The sequence below is a fragment of the Acyrthosiphon pisum genome, chromosome X, assembly GCF_005508785.2.
Source record: "Acyrthosiphon pisum isolate AL4f chromosome X, pea_aphid_22Mar2018_4r6ur, whole genome shotgun sequence".
Classification (NCBI taxonomy): Eukaryota; Metazoa; Arthropoda; class Insecta; order Hemiptera; family Aphididae; genus Acyrthosiphon; species Acyrthosiphon pisum.
Window position 1 is genome coordinate 94,495,157 of NC_042493.1, and position 16,786 is coordinate 94,511,942.

The following is a 16,786-nucleotide window of genomic DNA, read 5'->3' on the forward strand; positions in this document are numbered from 1 at the left end:
TACTCGATGACAATGATAGTATTTGATGAACATACTCAAAGGATGGAAATATGTGCATAACTCACGTTAAAAATGTAAAAAATTATGTATTGTACAACTCTGATATGCTTTCAAAGTATAATATTGAATAGTCTAATATAATTTTATATATTTATAAATATAATTCACAGCCATTATAGGTATCTTATTGAAACGTGGTGGAAAAGAATCAATAAACACATTAAACACCTTTGTAAGGGACATGGCACAAATATTTAAATATTTTTTTCTCATTATTAATTATTTTCAAAAAAACTAAATTGAAAAGGCGCACATTTGTAAGTAATAACTGATAAATAATGAGACGACGACGACGACAGTGCTATTAATAATATAATAATTTTTAAAAACACTAACTACACTAAACTTCAAGTATTATTTAATTTGTCATTAAAACCACCTTAACATCTACCACTTTGAATATAATATTATTTAAATATTGCTAAAGAGTGGTAATAACAGTTGAGCGCATTCTGTGGTGGAATTGTTGCCAGTAGAGTGGCATATGACAAAATAGAAATAGAATAGGTTAAGTTTAATAATTAGGTACTAATTTATTAACTGAGACATTTAATATAACATTAAATCATCAATATAAGCTTTGTGAATAAACTATCAAATATCTATTCAAATGTTTTTAACATAACCGATTAGTAGTTTTTAATAGAAACTATCGAATAGTCTAAAAAACTATCAAATATTTTGGTAGACTATTCGAATAGCACTATCAAATAGTCAGGTGGATGATAAATGATGGGCGCTATCAAATAGTTTACACTATCGAATAGTATTTGATAGTTTGAATAATCATAAAAACTATTCGATAAATAATTCGAATAAAAACTATTCGATAAACTATTCGATAAACTGCTATTCAATATATTCAAAAAAAAACTATTCGAATAGTTTTCATATTCAAATAGGTTATAGATGACTATCGAATAGTTCGAATAGGGAACTACTATTGACTAGTTCGATAGTGACTATTCGATAGTTCCCATCACTATTTTATTGCATTAAGTATCTTATCCTAATACATTTACAAGTTTTGAATAATTTTAGAGACTTCTAAATTGAAATTTAAAATATAACTTCTATAGATTTCTGTTCTTTATTAAATGTCATGTTAAGATGGGGCTACATGAGCATACCTTCTCTCTGTCTTAAAAACGCATATCATAGAAAATTGTACGCTCGGTAGATCACGCTTAGCTCTGTTAGTTTAAAAATTAGAGTGAATTTACTTCTAATAAAATTTAGAATCAAGAATATTATCTAGTTAATCTCATAGATTTTTTTATATTTTAATTTCAAGCAAGTTACAAGTATTTTTACATAGTAAATTTTTTGCATTTTAAAATATTCATAACTTGCTTCAAATTAAATTAAAATTTAACCCGTCGTTGGTGATGCTATGAGCATTTCGCCTACTTATAAATTAGTAAGTCCACTTTCCCAATTTATCCTTCCAAAAATAATTAAATATGAGCGAAACGCTTACATGTCACTACCTAATGATGTGAAAACAGTAGCGTCACCAACAATGGGTTAAATAGTGTATTGTGCATTAATAAATAAGAAAAAATATAAGTAAATTAAAATTTATTTTTATAAATTTACCTATGCTTTTAACAATAAAAATGTAATATATTCATACAATATTAATAATTTTCTTGTGTCGCCTTACAGATATTTACATAATTTTGAGGATTTTTATCGAAAACTTGGATGTACCATGATGAGTCATCCAATAGGAGAAAGATCGCGCAGCAGATTTAGTCGCAGCATTATTAGGAACGTTTATAAGGCGTTGCCTAGCACCTCATGTGCAACTGATAAAATTAAATGTGCAAAAAATGAATTGAACGATAAAAAAAACTATAATTCTGATGTAATTAAAAAAACAGCCAAAGCTATTAAAGCTGAAGAAAAACGTGTGAAGAATAATGAAGAAACTTCAAAGAAAGGTGATAAAAAAAAAGAAGATATTGCTAATAGTATATCACGTAATAGACCATCAGTGAAAAGGAATCCCGAAATAACAGAAACAAAAGATCCAGTTAGAAATTCTAAAACAAAAAAAGAATTGGAAGAAATCCTAAAAAAGGAGATAAAAAAAGAGATAGATTCTGAAGCAGTAGATGATCAAATCATTGAAGATAAAAAATTAGAAAAAAATATATATATGAGAAATTTATTTGGAAAATCAATGCAAAAAATTATTAAAAAAGAAAAAGTTGTAAAAGAAAAATCTGCAAATACTGGGTTACCAGGTATGAGAAAATTGAGAGGTATCAAAGAACAAATTAAAACCGTTGTTAAAGAAATTATTACTCCATTCAAAAAATCTAATAGAAGAGTTTCTCATACCCAGCAAGATGCTTCAAATAATGAAAATCTTGATGGAGAAATATTAAAAGTAACTTTTGTTTAATATGTTGTATATTATACTTTTTATTTCTTAATTTAATTTTGTATTGGCCAATAATTGTTTAGGCAGTAAAAATAATATTTTAATTTTAAATTCAGATTTTAACGATTACTTATTATTTATTGACCATAAGTTGAATGTGCTTATTTTATTTATTTATTTTATTATATGAAAAAATTAAAATATTAATTTTTCCAAAATTTAAATTTAAATTAACTTTAATTTATGAAAGAAGATAAATTATGTACTCAGCTTCACTTTATATTTCAATTTATTTAATCTTAATAGTTGCTAGATAGTTTTGGTATAGTTAATGAATAAAGTTTGTTTTTTTTAAATTAAATCTTAACATCTATTCATTACTTATAAAATATATTTTTAAAAATTAATCAATTGTTTTATTATTTTAGTTTACACAATCAAAAACTAAAGAAGAATTACCTACTAAATCAAGAAGAGTGTCAGTATTAAGTAATCTCGGTGACAGTGTTTCTGTTGTACAACTTACACAGCCTGGGCTTCTTGTTGAAAATCTAATTAAAATTAAAAAAGAGGATGGATCTGAAAAGAAGAAAACTGGAAGAAAGAAAAAGGATGATAAAGAGGAGAAAGTTATTTCAAACGATATAATTCTTACACCCGTGTATGTTACTTTATAAACAATAATATAATATAAATCAGTTCTATGTATTTTATATTATTTAATATTGGTATAATATTTTTGTTAATTTAGTAATATTGAGAATGTACCATTTGATAAAGACACACCAGTGGTCGTTGGAGATAATTTAGTAGTATACTATGGAAATAAAGAAGCATTAACTTATGAAGCAAAAGTAAGTTATTTAAATACACAAAAGATATATTTTTTTTTTATAAATATAATTTTAATTTGTCTTACTTCAATAATATTGTGTTATACACTAAATTACAACTAAGCCAAAAAAATAAATCTTATTTTTAATCGTTATAAATAAAATATACCCGTTTTTGCGCATGTCGAATGATTCGATTGGTCCGTCAAGAACCACACAATGACTATCAATGGGAAATTGGGGGGGGGGGATGTGCGTCGCCGTACATAAATTGATCGTTGGCCGGTATGTTCTCTTTTGAAAACGGATATATATATGTTAAAAAATTAATTACTTACTATCATTTGTTTTTATTCAATATATTCACATATAACTAATAAATATTATGAATAATAAATTAGTGCTTTTTTAAAGTGTTTAAAATTATTTTTACTTAATTGTTAGAGTTATTTTTTGCGTTTAAATTGTTATTATTCTAAAAAATTCTTATTCTTATCTTATTATTATTTAAAAAATTAAATTTTTTTAGTCTTAGGTTAAATTTGAGTTTAATAATCATACCATAACCAGATAGTTTAAATACTTTGATGTAATATCTTAACATTTTTATTATTTAAAATAATCAAATGATATAAATACGATACATTTTTAGGTTATTAGTGTGTGTGATATTGAAGGTGTAAAGAAATATTACGTACATTATAAAGGATGGAATTCACGTTATGATGAATGGATAGATGTAATGCGTATTGCTTATAAAACTAAGGACCCGGAACCAGGACTTGAAGTAGATATTGCGGATTCTTCAAAAAGTAGTCCTCCAGAAGTATGTATGATAGTTATAAAAATAATTGATAGACAATGGTGTAAAATAATTATCTTTAATTTACATTTCTATATTTTGTTTTAAATATTTAAGAGTTTTATTAATATTATTATTTTTAAACTACAATATAATAACTAATAATATTATGTTTAAATTAATATAATATGATATATTAAGTTTTTGTTTCGGTAAGTTGCTTAGAATTATACATTGTAGATTGATAACATCTGTAACTGCATGGTCATTTTGAACAATGATAATATGGATGTTAAGACTTGAAAATATTATTTGTTCATTAAATTATTTTATGTTAAAGAAAATAATTAATATTATTTAATTTATGTTAATGAAAATAATTTTTTATTTAATTATACAATTTTTTTATGCTTTTGAAAATGTGTATACCCTATTAAATAATATAAATCAATAAAATTCAAATGCAGCATTTATTAAAAATACTTTATAAATTCTATCATAAAATAATTATTTTTTATACAATTTACTAATAATAGTTATATTGTATTATAATTTATATTTATTAATATATTCAGTGGATATTCATAACAAAATACTATAAAATGTTTGTTTATGTAAAAACATGATCATAATTAAATACATTAAAAAATATTATTATGTTGATGCATATTACATGCATTACGAGACAATCCATATTCTTGATAGATAAATTATTGTCCACTAAACAGTTTGTGAATGCAATAATCATTTATTTTATCCCTATTAAATAACATAATATATTAAATGTCCGAGACGTATAAGTGCCTATTAAAAATAATTACCCAGAGTTAAATAATGGTTGGTATGATTTTAAACAATAAGTATGCTCTGTCTCAAAAGAATAATCAGTCGGCCGACCGATTTTCATCATTGCTCTGCTTCTATCACCGTGATCATTATCTTTGAAGACAGCTCTATATATTGTTATCAACTTAAGTAATTATACTTTTAAATTTAATCCTAGTATGATAGTTTTTTTTTGTGCAGATAAATAAATATTTTTCAAAAAAATTATGACTTATTAAATATACTAGCTTAAAGTTTGAATACATTTTTGAAGGATAAGCTTTTTTCAAATATCAACTTATTTATTATTGGGTTTATTCAGACTTGAATGTACACACTTAGTTTTTATTATTATATTAATTATACTTGTAAATAAAAATAGCATACATCCTACCAAACATCTAACAATATTAATATTTTTTAGCAAAAAAATGTGGATCTAAAAAAAGTACCGCCAACAAGTAGTAGAACCAGCAGTTCAGTTACTCCACTTAGACCAAATTCAAATGTGAAGAAATCACCTTTTAGCAGTGCTCGACCTACTAGAGCATGTACTTTGACCGATCGTCCATTATATAATATTGGTATGTAAAATATTATTGCTAATTTATTTTTATAAAAATATATAGATTGTTGCAAACATAATAAACAAGCAGTATGCACCTATTGTGTATAGTGGTTATTGTTTTTACTAGCCATTTTATACAAAACTGTTTTATATTTTATATATTTGATATATTATTTCAATATAAAATATATTAAAAAAAAAAAAAATGAAAGAAAGTCAAGGTTTATGACAACATATTTATTAGAGAGAAAATGTGAGCCACACTTGTAATGATAATATTTTTTACACACACATGAACTGTATGTCTCAACAGTATTGCCAAATATTGCATCTCCCCATTTAAAACAAATTTAAAAAAAAATATGTTTTTAAAGGTATACAATTACTACAAAATTCTTACTTAAAAAAAATACTATTTTATTAACTCCTTGTTTTCTTTTATTGTCTTATCATTTTCTTCATCAAAGTTATCAAAATCATTATATTCTTTCAACCTCTTTATGAAATGTGTAGTTCTTCTTATTAATTTTCTTTTGTCATCTTTTACTATGTATGATTTGGGAAATTTAGTTTTCTCTGCTATTATTTCTGTAGACCACTTCTTAGTGAATTTGTCTAGCAATAGTACCTTACTTCCTGGTAAAAACTCAATCTTTTCCTTTCCTGCATTTTTGTTGTACCTCTTTGCCTGTTCATCTCTTACTGTAGTCACTAAATAATTCGAACCTCAATAATTTTAAAAATTTCATAAATTCAACTAAACGCTGAGTCCCCTGAGAAAACCTCTATAATTAAAAGAAAATATATGTATTCCTGTCCCCTCGATAATTCGAAATGTCTGTCGGTGGGACACACTCTACAATTCAAATTTTTTTTTCACTAACCTATAATTCAAACTTCCTTAAACACGATTATAATATGTAAGTTCATATGTATGTACATATAAAGATTATGTGTACTTAATTTTGTGTGTATTTCTATTTGACGTACTCGTAATGAAACTAATAACGACGGTGGTTAAATATTATTGTGGTTTATAAATGTTATCGTACCTTACCTACCTAATCTAAACTCAAGTCGTATTATTTTATCAAAATAAATCTCTGCAATGGGTAAATCGTTGTTGAAATTGAATAAAATGTAGTCGGTCGCAATATGGATCCTGTAAAGTACAAGTGTTTGTCAATAGCAGACAAAAAAAAAAAAGTGATCACGCATTATTCAAACACTCGGTAAATTGAAAACCTCTATAAATCGAATTTTTAACTCTGTCCTCTGAATTTCGAATTATCAAAAAATGTATAATATAATATTTAAAACTAAAATTATGAAAAAATTGAAATTGATAGAAACTGAATTTTTAATATACTTTTTGTAAAATTTATACCCATGCATAATGATGTATTATATTTTTGTTTTCTTAATTACACTGTAGATAATTCCGATTTGGAAGGAGAATTCATAGTAAGTGAAGGATCATCCAAACAGTACAGTAGGAAAAAAGTCATAAAATTAGAACCAGGTGTTATTATAAAAACTGAGCCATTAGATACTGATGACCAGAAAAAGACTCAATATCCAAGGATATATCCTAGTAAAAAAGTACTTATGCAGCGAAGTGCACATTTAAAACCAAAGTCAAGTGTGTTTAAAGTTCAAAGCAATAAATTTAAAGAAGTTGATATATGTAAGCAAGCACTTAAACAGCCATTTCAACCACCAAGTTATAGTATAAAGCCAAATGCAGATAATGAAAATGTAGAAGCACAGAATGAAAATAAAATAGATGGTATACAAATTGAACTAAAAATTGCTCCAAACCATTGTTTGTCACCAAAAGTAAAATCTAGAAAAAAATAGATCTAGAGTATTTTTTTGAATCTTCAAAATAGTGGAAATGGAGAAAACAGAATTAAATCTGAGCCGTTCATAATTCCTACAAAGTCGGAAAATTCAAGTATCATCTATTGCCCATCGTCATTTCAAGATGAAGAACAAAATCAATTGAAAAAAGTAACTGATGTCATCTCTTCCTCATCGGATGACAAATGTTATGAATCAATAATATCTGGTACTTATTTTGATCTTAATAAAATAAGATCAGATATGAAGGGACTAATGCCATCTTCAACAAATAGTAATAATGATATTAGTAAAAAGACAGAATCATTTATATTGGATCAACAAATAGAGATAGAAGTTCCAAAAATTAATGAACCAGTTACAGATGATGTTTACGAACTTAAAGAATCTGAATCATGCAATTTTACCATTTCTTCTGTCATTGAAGAGAAACTTTGTAGATCTAATATACATGATTCACCAAAATTATTTAACTCAAAGAAACCTGATGAGCTGCAAAGAGTCTTTGTTCCTTCAGCACAAAAGGAAGTAGTTGAACAAAATAAGTCCATGATACCATTTGTGCCCAACAGCAATATCATTTATTTATTTGATAATAATATTAAAATAAAAGTCAATGACAATTTGAATATTATAAATGAAATCGAAAATCCAATTATGATAAATCAATCCAACAATGATTCTAATGAATTTCAAAACGTGATAAGTGAAGTTATGGTAAATACGCCAAATATTAAAGAAATTGAGCAAAATGTTCAGTGTGTTTCTGATTTACAGTATGAAGTTTTGGATCTGTGCATGAAACCACCTGAATCACCACCTACCAACATTTTTAGTATACCGAAGCATTATGAACCTAATGATATGATCGTTGAAGAAGGAGATGATGATGAAGTTTATGATGAATCAAAATTGGTTAAAGCTGAAAATTATAAAATAGAAAATGATTACCAAAAGGTTTCTGATCTTGTGGTTATAAGCGAAAAACATAATTCTTCCAATGTACAAATTGATGAAAACATAGAAGCACAGTCCCTGCCACTACTACGACCATATTTACATACTAATATTGAAATAGATTTTAAAAGTTCATCTCATGTAAAAATAGATATAAGTATACCAAAAGATACAGATTATGAAAGTACTACATGCCGTAACAAAAGCATTCAATATGCTCTTGTTCAAAGAAACAATTCGAGTCAAAATAGACTATATATGGATAATAATGATGAAAACACAAAATCTGGTTTTGAATTTTATCCAAATTCTAAACTACCTTCAATCGAAATTAGAGAAGTCATTGCTGAACCTTCAGTTAATGATAAGTCTAAAAAAATTTGATTTTGTAGTCGAAAATGTTAAAGATAAATATGATAAAGAAAAAATTATGGTGCTTCCAGAATTGCAATGTAGAAAAGAAATAGTAGATGAAGATACTCTCAATAATGTTTTAAATAAAGAATACAATTGTAAATCTGCAGAATGTGACATTCATAAGCCTAGTACTAGTAAAGGTTTCTTTGATATGATATATCAACCAGGTACAAGCAAAGATAGTTTTTATGAAACTGACACCAGTAGTGACGCAAAAAATAGTGTCTTTGAAGCTAGTCAAGCAGTCAAAAATGTTATTTTTGATACAAATGTCCCTGGACAAAGTAGTTTATTTGATCCCAATATTCCAAGTTGCAGTACCAAAGACTTCTATGATCATAATATTCCAAGTACCAGTAAAAGCAACTTTTATGAAAACTCTTTGCCCAGTACTAGCAAAAGTTTTTATAATTCTGAATATGATGTAAATAATGTTCTTAATTGTAAAGAAACGATACCAGGTAGTCCAACTGGTATGTCAGAAAAACATTATGAACAAGAAAGAAAAAAAGCTCTTCAAACACTCTATGAAGAAAGAGAAGCTGCTTCAGCTATGTGTGCTATGAATCAATCTTTTTGTAGACCAATGATTACATTGATGGGTGCTACAGAAGAAGAAATGGAAGAATATACTAACATTCTTAAAAAGTAATTTTATTGTACTACTAGAATATAATATAGATTTAAGATGATGTCATAATCTCATATTGTTAGCTCCATATTACAATTGGATAACATGGCAGATTTTTGATCATTGATTACAATTTTATGTTATCAGGTTTAATAAAACCCTGAAGATAACATTATCTGTGTTCTCTCGTTCATTTTTACGATACTTATTTAAAGTTAAACACAAATGACTTGACATTTTTTGTCGCTTCCATATTTTAACAGATTTAACAGTTAACAGCACACCAGTTTAAAAGCACTGCTTTATATTATACTTAAAACGGTCTTAACTCACTTGAAATTTAATAAAAAAAGGAATTATATCAACCAGAGAACACGGATAATATTACCCTTAAAGTTTGATAGTAGGTGCCCTAATATTTAAGCAAACAACACAAAATTGGAAAGGCCTAACCTAAATGTTTGTATGTTATGCATTAATGAGATGGTAACAACGATGATAGGGGGGTTGATTAGTTACGACGTCTTTAACCGATTAAAAAATATTATAGTTTACTAACTGATGATACTTTATAGTTAAATTTACTACTTCATTATTTAGATTGTTTGGTGGGTCCTGTTCATTATCATATTATAATTAAATGTAATGTATAGTGATTTAATAATTAACATTTTATTTTTATCAAAAACTATAGAGATGGAGCAATTCTTGATCAACAACATTTACTGTTCTTAGCTGAGATTTCTAGTAAAAAACTTGGTAATAATATAAATGAACCATCAGTTACAGAACTACTTGAAAGAGAACCAGAGACAATAGTCAAGAGTAAGTAGTATATCAAGTGAGATATTTCAGTAAATTTATAATGTTATAATTGAATGTACTCACAGAAATAGCAAAGCCACCAGAAAAAATACAATTCAAACGCAAAATTAGTAGTCATGAACAAACATCAAAACGCAGTAAATTATCTACTGCTACTGCGCCTATTCCTTCAGGTAGTTGGTTTTTAAAATATTAGTATTTTTAATTAAACTTTGGTGACACTCAGGGGCTAATCATTTACTTCTGTCTATTTTGAATATGCTTCAAATTATTTTTGTGAATTATCCATGCTCTATTGAGTAATTATATCTTTTAGTAATTATCGCTGAATCACAAAAATACCAAAATATAATTTTTTTGCTTATAAAATTTAAAATAATTAAATTTTTACATAACATTTAATATACTTGAATATCAAGAAAAAAATGATATTTTATAACTTCTTATATAGTAATAAACACTTGGTAATTAATAAAATTATATTATGTGATCAAAATATATAATCACTATGATTTATAGTAAATGTTATTAATCTATAATATAAATATATTATGAAATCTACATATTAAAAAAATTAAAAAATTTTAGTAAGCCATGTTGAAAACCCAGACGAAGAAGAAGAATGGAAATCTATACTTGTCAAACCTGTATTCCGTAAGTATAGTTACATTTTTTTTTTTGTATAACTTATAATAATGTGTGTTTGAATGATTATAATAATATAATAGACACTTGTAAGCGTGGTTTGTCAGGATGTAAAATAGTAGATAGGTTTTGGAAAGGTTTATTAAAACACTTAAAATTCAATAAGAAATCACATAAAAATGTGACAACGTCGCGACTCGCGATAGACTAATAATTATAAAACAATACTATTCAATAAAAGTAAGCGAACGACTGTGGAACATAGGCGCACAGAACGTTGCACACTATGGTTACGCACATACTACTCGGGGATAGAGATACCGCGTGGCCTGGCGTCTTGTCAATCAGTGTAGCCGGTTGCTAACACACATATTTAATAAATTATTATATTATATTATAATTATGACATAACTGAACATTTCTAACACATAATTTATTATTTTATTGATTAACATTTTTTATTACATCATTATGACATGTTAACATTTTAGCTCCAGAAATGATATCGGCTCAAAAGCAAGCTGAACTAATGGACAGATTGAATGATGTACGAAAAGTATATGCTACAGTAAAAGCTCGTTTAGTTGTGATTAATCGAAGAAAGAAAAAAATTGATAAGCGAAAAAGGGAACAGGCCAATGCTGCTAGACAAGCAGCTAGTAGCGAATCTTAATACAATTTTGCTTAGGTGATCCGCCTACTAGAATTTAAGTATAGATATATAATATGTTAAATATTTGATATTATATCATTAAAAATGTAATTCCAAATAATATTATATACTTCATTATATATATATATATTTTTAAACCTTCCATACAAGGATAACTTATTTTTTCAAAGTAAAATAGACATTTTTAAGAAACCTGTTAAAATTTAAAATTGTATCCTTTTTAGTATTTGTCCAAAATGACTTGTACCTTAGTAATTAGTAAATAAATTCTTTGTTTCAATCCATTCTTTACATTTCAATTGATATTTGAGTTTATTTTGCAGTCAAATGTGTAAATTCACTATGCTTATAATTTGTGAGGGTTCAAAAGAAAATATTGTGCCTTATGATGATCTTATTAAGTGTGTCTATACATTTTAAATAATATTTAAACACTTCCTATTTTGTTATTAAAATTAAGTGTTTTTCTATTGTTGAACTATTTAATTATTTTATATTCAATAAGAATTTGATTGTACTCTATTGTATAGTAAATAATAATAATAAATTGATATGCCACGATGACCTAATTTATTCAATAATCATGATACCATGATACACGTTCCATATATATTATGTTCTTACATTTGCTGAATATTATGAAATCATTTAAACTTAAATGTATTTTTATCATATAAATGGTAAAAAAAATGTTGAATTAATGTTGAAATTAGGTTTCGTGTTTGTTAGAAAATAATTTGTAAGAATAATTTAAAAGTATTTTTATATATTATGAAAAACATGTACCTAAAAATGTATTTATAATATTATTTGTATTTAGCTGTATAGTATAGTATGCATAGTGGATTGGGGTGCAAAGTTACCTAACATAAGATTTCTAAAAGCCCAAGTATATATACAATTACTATTATAGATTTTCGACGACATAATTACATTATATAATATTTTTGATAATAATGAAATCTAATTTATTGGTACGTCCTATGGCAATAGATGCCTTATAAGCGGACGGATTACAATAAAAATAAAAAAAACTTCGATTCCACCTACCACGATTTTTCTTGTAATCAACCATTCATCCTGATCCATAATTTGAACTTAAAATGGCTTTAAAAATAAACTGTGCTTATGTATTTTTTCGATTTTATGGTATCAGAATTAACTACTTACTTGGAATCTTGTTTTAAATTTTCAATCCTTAGATATAAAAGTAGAACATTTTATAAATTTTATAACTACAATATAATTATTCAATTTTAAATTTGATACATTTTGTCAAAATTTGAACTTCAAATGCTTATAAAAAAAAGTTGTGCCCATGTATTTTAATATTTTTCAACTGCTATTGCAACAATATAACAGGAGCCTTGCATTAAATTTTCATGCTTTTTTACTCAACAAACATAATTTTATTGATATTTACAAAAAACAAAAAACTAAAATTGAAAACTGAGAATGTCGTAAACAGCTCAAAAAGAGTCAAATTATTTTCAAAATTGTACGGTGTATAGAAAGTGAAAATATTAACATTCAGTGAAATTTTTAAATATCTACAGTCGTTCGTTTTTTAATTACAATAAAATAAGAAAATCGTCACGTGAGAAATCGAGCAAATATCAAATATTGTAAAAATATGAATTTCAAACAATCATACAAATTTAATTTGACTTTCTTGTAGACATTTTTTTTTTGATAAAGGTAGGCAATATTATGAGGAATCTTGTATTAAATTTACAAATCTTAGATTTAAAAATAAAATTTTTTATAAATTCTTAACTCAAAATAATTTGCTAATTTTCGTGATTTTTACATATTTTGTCAATTTTTGAACTTTAAATGCTAATAAAAAAAAACTGTGACTAAGGATTTGTAATATTTTTCAAGTGTCATTGTAAAAATATATAGGAGCCTTGTATTAAATGTTCAAGTATTTTTATTCTAACAAATAAAGTTTTATTGACATTCATAGAAAAAAAAACTAATAAAATTGGAAACTGAAAATGTCCCTAAACAGTTTAAAACAAATCAAAATATTTTTAAAATTTAATCATGTATAGAAAATGGAAATATGAACAACCAGTGAAAATGTTTATAAATATACGTTCAGTGGCGGCGTGAACTATTTTATTTTATGAGGCAAGTATAAATGCTCAACCACCACCGCTTAAATTTTATCACACAGACTCGTGGGGGACTTTGCCCCCACGCCCCAATTCACAATTCTACAACAATAATATATTTTGTCATGTTAATATCAGAAATATAATAAAATTACTTACGTTAGTGCCTCATAACTTATAATGTGTTAATAACAATACATCTATATTTAAACGATAAATATTGTCCCTCAATAAATCAGATGTTGCTGCAAAAGAATCAATGGCCAAATTATAATCTATGGTGATATCTCTTTCACAGTTTAAAATAATCAAACTTTGCAAGCCTCTAAATGTCGACCCCAATTTACAAAATTTAAATTACCACGTTTCTTATCACAAACACATACTGACCCTACTGTCAAACTCATAATTTGGCCCGAATAGGAAATACAGTCCAGTTTAATATTAGTAAAAAACGGTAGGTAATATACCCAATATTCAATAATAATATTGTAATGTTTTTATAAAAGCACTATAATAATAAAAAAAACTGTTAAATTTTAATCAAGAATTTATTGTCACAAAAGTTAATTTACATTAGTTCTTCCAGAGGCGTATTTATGATTTTGGCGCCCTAGGTACACACATTTTGGCAGTGTTGGGTAGTAACGTAACGAAAGTAACGCGTTACTGTAACATCGTTACTTTGCTTGTAACGCGTTACGTAATTTCGTTAGAATTATTTCCAAGTAACGAAAATGTAATGGAAATTACTTTTGAAAAGTAAGTTGTATAGAATAACGTGTTAGGTACAGTTTCGAATTACTAAGAAGTACCTATTGTGAATTGAAGATAAATACATACGCGAGGGTATTATATATACGAGTATTATTATTTTCACCGATCTAACATGTATATAATATATTTAATTTTAACTCGGTAAAATTCAGTTTTCAATGGTTTTGATATTTGAAATGTCTAATTGCACCGTAAATCACGAGAACAGTTCATTAAATTTATTGTTCCTTTAAATGGGTTTACTTAGTAAACTTTACTATGAATATATAGCTTGTGTGGAAGACTAATTTTTTTTTGATCCTCTTACCTATACAGGTTTCATAAAAAATTTGCTTGTTCAATTTGCATGCAGAGGATTATTGCCAAGAAATGTAAAAAGAATTTTTATTTTTGTAACGAGAAATTAATGAGTTGCTTTTCTATTTGAAAAGTAAAGTAATTTTATTACAATTTTATTTGAGTAACTAGTAAAGTAACTTAATTACTTTTTAAAAGTAACTTACCCAATACTGCATTTTGGCACCCCTTTTTTTCTAAGTTTTCTTTTACTCATTGTCACAAAAAACTTTTATGCCCCCTCTAAATTACAATTTACCTTTTCTCTTCGTGAAAAGTGCAGGGCTTGAAACCGGTCCCTATAAACCATTATTTAACTGAAACCAAAAAAAATTGGATACCGGTATTATTATTAAAAACCAAAACCAAAAATATAATTTAAAAATCGGTATTTTCTGATGTGGGGCTTTTCCGCTTGGGCAGTGAAACTTTTATTTGAGTTATTCGAGCGTTACCTTTTTCACTTAACGCTAGCGCTTCTGACGTGTTGATTTTATTATTGATTTTTTATTGATTTTTATTGATTTTTAATGATTTTTTAAAGATTTTTTTAATAAATATAGGTTGATAATTGATTTTATTCAATAAATATAGATTTTTTAAAGATTTTTTAATAAATACTGTTTTTTTATTGATTTTTAATATTTTTTTATGCTATTTTTAATAATGATATATTTTTTTTGTGTTTTTTAAGATTTTTTAAATAAATATTGGTTTATAATTGATTTTTTTTAATAAATATAGATTTTTTAATGTTTTTTTAAAAATGTACATTTTAAAAAAATATGTTATTGATAATTTTTATTTTTATTTTATACAGTGGAAATATAAGTAAGACATATTTAACAGGAAAATTTGATGACAGTAAATTATAATGATAATAAGGTGGGTAGATGGATGTCTCTTTGCTGTGCAGTAGGTTCCAAGTGGGTCACTGTATAATGGATAATGGTATTAAATTTGAATTCAATGATATAATATTGTATACGAAAAACAATTCTGAGCGGTGACGGTTTGTCAGTGTGGATATTTTATATTATATTTGTTTTGTTATTGCTTATTATTAATACGGTAGTCGTTAGCCGGTAAGTTGAATTAATATTATAAAATTACAACATAATAAATAAAACCGTTATTCTTGGTTATTTCATATGTAATTTTTTCCAAATTTAAACATAAAATAACTATAAAAAACAGTTTTTTTATTTTTGAGATTTTTTCGCTACAGAATAACATACTTACGTGGAACCTTGTGGTAAGTTTTCATTTCTTAGCTATAAAAGTTGGACATTTTATACATTTTTAACGACAAAATTGTTTTTTAATTTTATATTTGATAAATGTTGTCAAAAATCGAACTTATAAACTTATAAAAAAAATTGTGCTTACATATTTTTGAAATTGTTCAATTACTATTTAAACAAGATATCAACAGTCTTGTATTAAATGTTGATGCTTTTTGGCCCAACAAATAAAATTTCATTGATATTTTAAAAAAAAAAATATTAAAAATTATTGATTTTTTTTAATAAAAACAGATTTTTAATGATTTTTTAACAATTTATTTATTGATTTTTTAATAAAAAATAGATATTTATTGATTTTTTTAAGATTTTTTTTATGAATACACATTTTCTATTGATTTTTAATAATTTTTTTAATAATTTTTTATAAATAATAGTTTTTTATTTATTTTTTTTAAGATTTTTTAAATAAATATGGGTTTATATTGATATTTTTAAGAATTTTTTAATAAATACAGGATTCTTAATGATTTTTTATTGATTTTTTAATGATTATTTTTAAGAATTTTTTATCATATATAGGTTTTTTTTTATTGATTTAACGTATAAAAATAATACATGAATGGACCATTCATTATGAATATTAGGTTGGCCAGTATCGAGTATCTGACGATTATAAACGAAGATACAATTGTAGTTATACATTTGTTTATTGTTCATAATATTATCTGTGACGATTATCATTATTTTTATACTAATTAAGTGTAACCTAACCTACTAGAATTTTTAGTACTTATGAAAAAAAATCATTAAAAAAA

At 25.4% G+C, this 16,786-nt stretch overlaps 2 protein-coding genes across 3 annotated transcripts in view; both read left to right on the top strand.

The window, feature by feature from the left end:
- LOC100570343 (AT-rich interactive domain-containing protein 4B-like) overlaps positions 1-7,486 on the top strand; it is a 16,280-nt gene extending 8,794 nt beyond the window's left edge. For both annotated transcript variants that reach the window (XM_016807778.2, XM_008188957.3), the window contains 6 exons: positions 1,729-2,458; positions 2,881-3,113; positions 3,204-3,306; positions 3,938-4,111; positions 5,337-5,496; positions 6,916-7,486. In XM_016807778.2, coding sequence (XP_016663267.1) covers positions 1,729-2,458; positions 2,881-3,113; positions 3,204-3,306; positions 3,938-4,111; positions 5,337-5,496; positions 6,916-7,340 — 1,825 coding nt within the window. In that variant the 3' untranslated portion in view covers positions 7,341-7,486. The remainder of the gene's footprint in view (positions 1-1,728; positions 2,459-2,880; positions 3,114-3,203; positions 3,307-3,937; positions 4,112-5,336; positions 5,497-6,915) is intronic.
- A 100-nt stretch (positions 7,487-7,586) lies between these two features.
- Positions 7,587-11,984, top strand: LOC103310498. The gene is made up of 7 exons (XM_008188958.3): positions 7,587-7,871; positions 8,121-8,430; positions 8,507-9,365; positions 10,043-10,173; positions 10,239-10,346; positions 10,762-10,827; positions 11,310-11,984. Exons 1-7 carry the CDS (start codon positions 7,587-7,589, stop codon positions 11,489-11,491), a joined length of 1,941 nt encoding a protein of 646 aa, XP_008187180.3. The 3' UTR covers positions 11,492-11,984.
- Positions 11,985-16,786: the final 4,802 nt, after the last annotated feature.